Here is a 9836-nt window from a genome sequence, read left to right as displayed (position 1 = left end):
AGTCTCATAGCGCGTCTGCATTTGGCAGATTCTGCAAATCTGCCAGAATGCCGAATCCTCAATCATTGTCATCTCCATTTGCGGTCATTCGGCCAAATATTTAAACAACAGATTCGTGGGTGTAGAAAAAACACAATGGATATGCTTCAGATGCGTCTTGTTCAATCAAATTTATAATTAATGATCTTGTTGCAGAGTTTATCTATGATAACAAACTCGATCTTCACTAATTTATCAAGGTCTAGAAGGAGGAGAGCTAATGTAAATTCACAGCTCATGGAGCTGCAAAGGCTAAGGAGGGAGCTTTATTCTAAAAGAATTTGGGTTATGCCCCAAACTCACGATTGGTGGGATAATATTCGTCAAAGGTATACCTATGCTGAGTTCTACAATTATTTCAGAATGAACTGGGACATCTTTTATTTGATTGTGAATAAAGTTGAAAATGCTATGCAAACAAATGACGCAAAATTCAGGCCAGCCATTAGAGTGGACACAGAAGTTGTTGTTTCCATATATATTTTAGCAACAGACAGTGATTATAAAACAGTAGGCTCACTATTTGGCTTGGGAAGGAGTACTTTTGGGAAGTGCTTTCATGATTTTATAGATGCTGCACTGAGAGTTATTCTGCCAGAATTAATCAAATGGCCTACCAGCTTGGAACAATTAATGGTAAAAGAAAAGGAATTTGATGAACTTTGAGGATTTCCTATGACTATTGGGGCTATAGACAGTTGCCATGTCCCTTTCCACCCTCCCAAAAGATATCAAAGTGACTATTATAATTTTAAGGGCTGGTATAGTGTGAATATACTTGTGATATCAGATGCCAAGTACCAATATTTGTATGCTAAAGCAGGCATACTAGGTAGATGTAGTAATGTTGGTGCATTTATGTCCACCAGTATTTACCAAAAAGCTATGTATGGCACTCTCTTTCCTAGCTATTCAAGGTATTTGAATGGTGTCAAGATTCCATTTCATCTTCTTGGGGATGGGGCTTTTAGACTAGAGGCTTGGATGATGAAGCCTTTTAGAAAGCAATCAACTGAGCCAGAAGAAATTCTTTTTAATAAAAGGTAAGCTTTTTGCATTTTTTCTAGGCTCCAAAGCTTTCATCCAAAGATTATAGTCTACTTCTTGAGCTTTCATTAGCAGACCAATTCATGTCTGCTTTCTTTAAAGTATTTTTGGTTGTTAGAAACTTCATAGGTTAAATTAGAAAAAAAATATCATTAATTTGCCAGTATAATTAAAAACTATAGGTCTTGGAATAAAATTGCTATATTTGACAGTTTATTTAATGAGCAATACATACTACAACAAAAAATAAAGCTGTTAAACTTGTTGTTAAGCATAACCAGCAAATGGCTTCCTTTTTCTTGTTACTGTGAACAGAGTAGAGAAAAGATGTAGAGGATTTAAGGTCCATGTTTTCTCTAAAGCAAGTAATTTGTTGTTTTTTTTAAAGTAAATTTCTCAGAATAGTATGTTCAGAATCAATCAAATATTTATCAGCTTAGTATAGCTACACAGCTTAAACACTTAACTATGTTATTAAACCTAAATGAATAACAGTTAGAATTCCAAGCTCAGAAGCTAATTGGTTCTATAAAAATTAAAAGAAAAATCAATAATGATAACAATAATGTTAATTGTTTTAAAAGCCCTAGGACAATGACAATACAAAATGAAAAATTTAATTATAATGAAATACTGTTATTGATATGGCTTCAAAAATGAAAGATCTAAGATTAATGTTTACTGTGAAAGTTTTGGTATGCTATCTTTCTGCTTTCCTTTAGTTTGTCAATAAAAACAAAAAATTTTAATATTTTTTCATAATTGATTTTGTTCTATCCATATACTGAATTAAATCTTGAAAATTTTGTGTAAACTGTTTTACAAATGAAAAATCAAATGTAAATTGGTTGAACATTGTTGATTAAAGACAAATTATTAATTTTGTGCATGGTATTTAAGGTTTATATTCCCTGCATATGTTTTGGTATGCTATCTTTCTGCTCTCACAGTTTTAACATGTGAATAAAACCAATCACTTTGCTACTATTTCATAGGTGCAATTCTATTCTATCCATAATCTGAATTAAATTTTGGTTTACCCTGTTTTTAATGTTATAAAGAAAATGCAAATTGGTTGAAAGTTATTGAAAACAAAACAATTTTTGTATTTTCTTTGAGCAGTTTATATCCTTCTCTAAAAGAAAGTAAAATCATGATTCTTGCCAGTCAATGAATTGATCTGAGATAAAGGACCCCAGTGATATGTGCAGACCTTACCTTAGGACCATTGGACTGTGTCACTTTCTCTTGTAGGCTATGAAACTCCCTCTTGTAGGTCTTATGCTCTGATGCTTGTGTCCAACCACCCAGCTCTCTTGTGTGTAATATGTTTAAGAAAGTTAATTTTATTTCAGTGCCTAGATTTGTCATGCCCTAAGATATTTTAGATGATTTTGCCAAAGATAGTATCTCCCTTTAATACCCGGTCATTATAAAGAATCATGTACTGCAAAAATATAGTAAAACATTTTATCCAAAGCTCTAGATTGTAAGAACATGTCTTTTTAATATTGTTCATTTTCTTTTTGTTTTAACTTCATTCTAACTTGGTGTCTCTTATCGAATCTTTTTCCTCACTATATCCCAGTTGTTTTTTTGTTTTGTTTTTTTACTGTTCATATTATGTTCTAACAAACCATAAATTAAAGGTTTAAAATTAAGAACCCTTTACTCAAGTTTCGACTGTTTCTTTTGCTTTTTTAGAAAACTATTGAGACTTCAGGGCTATTTTTTCGTTTCTTTTAAGCAATAGATTCTTTTTTTAGGTTGTCCAGAGCAAGAAGGGTCATTGAAAATCTATTTGGCCATGTCAAAACCAGATTTCCAAGGCTTGCTTATAGCTTAAACTTTAAGTTTGGGACAGAAAATAAAGTGTGTGTAGTAGCTTTAGCACTTAATAATTTTTGCTCAATGAGGAACTTTGAAGTGTTGCAGGAGTGGAAAAATTATTTGTCTGGCCTTGAAAGGCATTTACAGAATTGCAGGGTAAACAGTGTCCAGGTTATTGGAGCACAGCCTAGAATATTCCTGCATGAAAGTCACCAGGGGGTCTCTACAAGTGGATCTGATGTCCGAAAAGCCTTAGTGAGTCATTTTTGGGCTCAGAGAAGGCAATAAATTTGTGAGTTCAGTTCTTAAGAGTCTGTCACTAATTTTGTTTAGTGCAACTGTTATTTTCGTAATTAAAAAGTTGTTTTACCTATGGGGATAAAGTATTTATTGCCTTAGAACTGTCAAATTACTAGTTTTCTACCCCATGAAATTCAACCAGAGAAGGCTATTAATTTGTGAGTTCAGTTGTCAAGAGTGTGTCACTAATTTTTGTTTAGTGCAACTGTTATTTTGGTAATTAAAAAGTTGTTTTACCTATGGGGATAAAGTATTTATTGCCTTGGAACTGTCAAATTAATAGTTTTCTACCGCCTGAAATTTAACATCATTTTATGTGTAGAAAAATGTCTCCTAAGATGCCAATTAAAATGAAACTGTCTTGGCTTTAAGTAATACAAAAATAAATATATAAATTCAAATTGCCTTTAAGCAAGAGATCCTAATTCCAGGAGAACATGCAAAATTTTCCATCACAAATTATATTTTATTCACCTTAATTTTTATAACATCTAAAACTATTCAGTTATATGCTTACCAATTAAAAAAACAAGCAGCAGTTATTTCTACTCTTTTTTAATAATCATAAATTTTGGTTTTACTGTGTTAACACTATTTGCCCTCTTTGCATCTGTGGGAGCAGAGGAAATGATATGAATATCATCCATCAAATTGCAAGAATTAGTTTGAAGAACCTTCACATTGCTCATTTTGGGGTGATGGTAGCTATGCATGCTATTCACACTTCTTTTGGATTGTCTTTCTTTTGAAATTTCCTCTAGAATTTCATTATTTTTTTTAACAGCATCCAATAGTAGTTTTTGAGTTTCAAAGAATGAAGAAAAGAGTTGTTTCCTCTCTTCCTTCTCTGCAATCTCACTTTCCCTAAGCTCCTGGATTAGGTTTTGCTGTTCTGTCAATAAGGAACCTCTTCTTTGCTTTCTACTATGTTTTTGAAAGTCACCTAAAAAAGAAAGAAAAAAATATGTAGTGATTACTCCTTTATGGAACTAAATTTTTGCTTTTTGCATAATATTTTATACAGGGTAATAATACTGGCCACTGATTTTAAAGTTTAGTGCCTTTTGTAAATACATGATTGACAATGACACTTTCCCTAAGCTTCTGAATTACTTTTCGCTGCTCTGTCAATAAGGAACCTGTTCTTTACTTTCTGCTATGTTTTTGAAAGTCACAAAAAAAGAAAGGAAAAAAAAAATATGTAGTGATTACTCCTTTATGGAACTATATTTTTTTTTGCATAATATTTTATACGTGGTAATAATACAGGCCACTGATTTTAAAGTTTAATGACTTTTATATATATTATACAGGATGATTGTGCAGGCCACTGATTTTAAAGCTTAGTGTCTTTTGTAAATACAGGATAGAAAAAGGAAAATGTTGGTATTTCTTGTATTTTCAGTGCTAGTTTTGTAATTTCAGCATTTTCAACCCCTCTCCCCTTTTTAATGCCTTACTCTGTGTCGTTTCGAGTGAAAAGGTGCTCAATAATAGGATTTGAGCATAATTTTAAAAAAATGCATTAGAGATATGCTGTTCTTCAATTTTAACATTAAGGAATTACCCCCCCCCCCCTACAGACATGTTTGAAAAGTACAAACTATTATAAGCAGAAGGTTTAACCTATTTACAAATTAAAAACTGTATTCTGGAACAAAAACAAATTAAGGTTTTCAAAATATAAAGCTACCCTAAAAATCCTTGAAAATATATCTCAGTTTTTTTAATTTTAGTTTAAATTCCATAAGATAAGGTGCCATGATCCTGGCAATTATCAAAAATTGTTACGTAAGAATGATGAATTATGAAGACCCCAAAAATGATTTCTTCATCAGAACTGATTTCTTCACCAAAATATTATGCTCCTGTAAAATTGGACAAATATAATGGTGTTCAGCCATAAATTTCTGTTCAGCCATTTTTTTGTAATTTTAATTATCAAACCATACAGCAATATCACTGTTTTGTGTATTTCTTATCTCATCAGCTGTGGTTTGTGTATTTGTTATCCTTTTCATTTATTTGGATTTTTTTATGAGTGTATTATATTTTATTTAACCAGCATTATTCTAATGTTTCTTGTGTTAATAAATAAAAAACAGAGTTTTGATTACTATTTGACTGTTGATATGGCAAGTAACTGACTACTGGGTATCTTATGAAGCAAATAATGTATTTTTTATCTTTGTCGTTTATTTGGCTTTTTCTTTAAGAGCAATATATTCTATTTGACCAGCATTATTCTTACGTTTCCTGTATTAATAAATAAATAATAGAGTTTTTATCACTATTTGACCTATTGATTTGGCAAGTAGCTGACTAATGGGTATCTTATGACGCAAATAAAAGAGGAAAATACTCTCCAATTCTCTATCTAATAATATTTCCAAAAATGAAGATGGGAGAATGTAAATATTGGAGCAATGAACCAATTGCTTTTGCAACAAAGTCATTTTTACTTTACTAATATTAGTAAGACTTCATGAATATACTTACTGGTATCATCTTTGCTAAGCTCTCTTTTCCTTGAAATGCTTGGCCCTGGATTTGCATTTTGAGTTCCTTAAACAGAAAATACACATATATAAATATATATGAGGGGTTAGCTAAACATTGGATATATATAAAAAAGCATATAAATCGTAATTACATAATTTTAACTTCGTCAAATTTTGAATTCAATTTTTTTTTTTTTTTTTTATAAATAACAATTTAAAAATTTTAAAAATTTCAACTTTTCTACTAGATTTTAACTAGCAAATATTGTATTTGGTATCAATCTTTTGAGGGAGGAATAGAAATAGTTTTTATTAAAAATAAGTTGTGAATACATTTACTCCCTCCCCTCCTGGGAAATATTTCACAATTTACCATAAAATTTGTGATGTTTTGGATATAATCAAGAAAAGCATCATTTTTACAGACTTCTCCCAACAAGAATGGAAGTTTTGACTTCAGTGCAGTCATGGCAACAGAAGAGGGTGGCTTAAAGGTCCAATATTTTGCATATCTTACCAAAACCCTTTCATAGTGCTGCAAACCTGTCTTGAAATGTCTGTTATGGTAAAAACAAAATACTTCAGCCATTAATTATTTCCATTCCTAGTTGTTGCTTTTTTTCAATTTTTTAATTTGTTTGAAAAAGGAAATAAAACGTTGTATTTACAATTATAAATATAACAATGTTAGGCCACACATAGTCATGCCAAGAGTTGGAATCCCATTGCCTCAATAAGAAAAAAAACCCTTTCCTTCCAGAAGCTATAGTTCTATTCAACCACAATTCAAGCTAATTGTCCAAAGTCATTTCTTAGAAAAGATTTATGAATTCGAAAGATCCCATGGGAGTTCTTTTTTATTGATCCCAGCAGAACTAATTACTGGGAAAAAATTAAGAAAACACTCCAAAAATATATACTGTACAAGTTAATTACTAACCTTGATTATGGTTTTCCAATATATCATCTACATCTGCTTCAATTGATGTTTCATGTGTCTCAGCAATTTCTTCATTGAAAGCTGGGCGTACTCCTAGAAATTTGAAAAATATAAAGCACAAACAAAAAGGTATTAGCTGTCACTGTTGTATTTACAGAGCCATATTAGGAACAAGATTTTCATTTGTTTATATTTGACTCAGAATATTTTTATATCTAAAGTTTTTTTTTTATATGGTATTCAAGAAAATTTAAATTGGTCAGCAATTTTTTCTGCCCTGTCATTTAGTTAATTTAATGCCAAGAGTTTCCATTTACAACAAAAGTTTAAGAGGGCCAATACAAAGTTTCTCCTAGAAAGTAGTAGGCAGGGGTGCCTAGTCTTAGAGATAAATTTGAAAATAGAACATAGTCAAAAGAAATCATACAAAAATCAGATAATCCATAACTATAAAGATTCATAATAAATACTTTAAATACTAGATAGTGTGTCCAACAACTTTTTAGGTTGCAAGATTCTACATTTTTATTTTAGTCAGTTTCTAGAGACCTCACAGTGAACTGCAATTTAAAATTTAGGTCTTTGAATATTATAACTAGAAGGCTAAGCATAATTCAAATAAAACACTTTAACTAATAACAAATATAGCAAAAGCCTACCCACAATAGTTTACAACCTGAAACATAGCCTAATTGTTTTTGACATTTCTTTTTTTCTTAAACCCGTTTTTTCTTCATTTTCCATGTTTTGGCTGCTAATAGAATCAGTAAGGTACAGCCAAAGCACATATGCAGTTTTGTAGATATAAGTTTGAGATTTGGGACTGTCATAGACCCTAGTAAAGTCCTTTTACCCTAGTAAAATTCAACAGAACCTGTAAAGTTTTATAAAGAGCCTAGGTTTATCCCTGGCCCCATTAAGGTGGAGGGGGGCAAGGATGCCTATTATATTTACAAATAGTGTTGAAAGGGGATGAGATGGTAGGCTACTTTTTTCAGTATTACAGCACTTGGTTTAGAAGAGACTGAGCAAACACTTTTGAAAGCAGCAATGCCTATAAAAGCAAGTTTCACTAAAATCTTAAAAAGGTATCATTAGCCATAACAAGTTTAAGAAAGAATCTTACCTAAGATTTCATGCACCTGACTGTAAAATATCCATGCTGGCTTTTCATCTCCACCTTTCCCTGTATCAGAAGATCTGGGTCGTACTCTAATGTACTGATCTGTTAAGTATCTAAGTCTTATTTTTATATCTGTAGGGGATCTCTTCTCATAGCCTTTATCAACCATCAGATTTGCAATTTCCTCACATATAAGAATTTTATTTGCCATTGAACAAAGTTGGTCATAAAAATCCTTCCATATTTCTATTAATACAATCACCTCTTCTGATGTCCATTTTCTAGAACCCTTTATAGCTTCTGTATCTTTAGCTGTTTTACCCATTTTCATAAATCATCAACAATTTCTTTTAAAAATTCTTTTCTGAAAATATTTACAAGAGTCTTTTATTTGTCCGGTAGTTATTTTGCATTCGCCAAGTCTGATCTCCATTATCCCTGATTCTGCCATCTTGCAGAAAAAGCAACGTCGAAGGTTGCAGAATCTGCAAACTGCCAATATGGAGACGGAAAAGAAGTCTCCATTGAAATAAAATTTGCAGATTGGCAGTGCAGATTTGCAGAATCTGCCAAATGGAGACGCGCTTGCCAAATGGAGGAGCTATCGAATAGTACCAAAATTGTCATCTTTAGTCGAAAATTGAAGACTGCACGCGGTTTATTTAAAAATGGTCAAAAACATGCATAGTTTACATAAACCTTAAGCATTGACTTTTCAACGTGGTGATATTTGGAAACTTATTCTCTTTTGAGGATTTCCAGAGGAAAGACTTGATGATAAAGGTTTTCCCATTGGATAATATAAGAACTAGAACCATCATACAAATTTTAAAGTAGGAATTAGTTTTCTTAACATATCTCCTTATCATGCCACACAAGGCTAAACAAATACCGAGTTTTTTCCTTGAGAAGCTCCAGAGCTGGTGATTAATAATTTATCTACAGTGTTGTCTAGAGATCATGTGCAATTGGGTGGTCAGTAGCTTCCCCACCAAGTCTCCACTTGCTAGTGGGCGAAAATAAACCCCTCTGCCATAATAGAGCCACTACAAAAAAAAAGCCAAAGATGAAACAGTAGCCTTTTAAGCTTTCTTATGGTAGGCTACTCAGAATCCAGCTAATTTCTAAAAAAAAATTCTAGGCTAGGATATAGTCAGCCAATCCTAACAAGCCTGTCCTCAGCCATCAGCTAATTCCAAAGCTATTTGAATCTTTGGTAAATATATACCAAATCATATTATTGAGTTAGGAATAAAGTGAATACACCATTTGATGCCTTTTTTATACTGATTATGCATATAATAGGCCTAATCATTTCTATCAGAAATGATTTTCAGCCCCCCCCCCGCCTAACCTAATCCCCACCCCATATGTGCAAATATATATCCTGAATTGATGTATATAGGGGGGGTGGGTTAAAATTCATTTCCAATAGAAATGGTTGTTATATTTGTAATTGGCATAAAAAAAGGGGGTAAGTTCTACGAAATCATATTATTGAGTTAGGCCTAGGACTAAAGTGAATACACCATTCGATGCCTTTTTTTTATGCTGATTACGAATATAATAAGCATTTCTATCAGAAATGAATTTCAGCCCCCCCCCCCCATATAGGCTACACCTAACCTAACCCTGAATTGGCAGATAAAGGGGGGGGGGCTGAAATTCATTTCCGATAGAAATGCTTATTATATTCGTAATCAGCATAAAAAAAGGCATTGAATGGTGTATTCACTTTAGTCCTAACTCAATAATATGATTTCGTAGAACTTTACCAAAAAAGGCATTAAATGGTATATTCACTTCATTTGAAGCTCAATAATATGATTTGGTATATATCTAACAAATCTTTTCTGTTTTTTTCCTTAAGAATCAATATTTTGGCTTGCTATTTATATTTTGGACCAAATCTTACAACATAATAATAATTGTGATATAGTGCTTAAGATGGCTAGGTAGGCTACTAGGAATATTATTCAAACAAATTAATGCAGATCTGCATAATTTTTAGGCTTTTATGGGGAAGAAGGAATTATATTCCCCATCTTGTTAAAAC

General features: G+C 32.0%; 2 protein-coding genes across 3 annotated transcripts in view; one reads left to right on the top strand and one right to left on the bottom strand.

Annotated features, from left to right (window-relative positions):
• Positions 1-9836, top strand: part of LOC148954204 (serine/threonine-protein phosphatase 2A regulatory subunit B'' subunit gamma-like) — a 251242-nt gene that overhangs the window by 68499 nt on the left and 172907 nt on the right. The gene's annotated exons all lie outside the window — the stretch shown is intronic.
• On the bottom strand, positions 3754-8105 carry LOC148954210 (uncharacterized). Its single transcript, XM_089087131.1, has 4 exons — positions 7784-8105; positions 6658-6750; positions 5716-5781; positions 3754-4159 (listed from the first exon to the last, which is right to left on the bottom strand). Exons 1-4 carry the CDS (start codon positions 8103-8105, stop codon positions 3762-3764), a joined length of 879 nt encoding a protein of 292 aa, XP_088943257.1. The 3' UTR covers positions 3754-3761.

This window comes from Artemia sp. Qi Xiang Cuo, chromosome 3 (genome assembly GCF_049724085.1).
Source record: "Artemia sp. Qi Xiang Cuo chromosome 3, ASM4972408v1, whole genome shotgun sequence".
Classification (NCBI taxonomy): Eukaryota; Metazoa; Arthropoda; class Branchiopoda; order Anostraca; family Artemiidae; genus Artemia; species Artemia sp. Qi Xiang Cuo.
The sequence above is the reverse complement of the archived record's forward strand: the minus strand, read 5'-3'. Positions and strand labels throughout refer to the sequence as shown.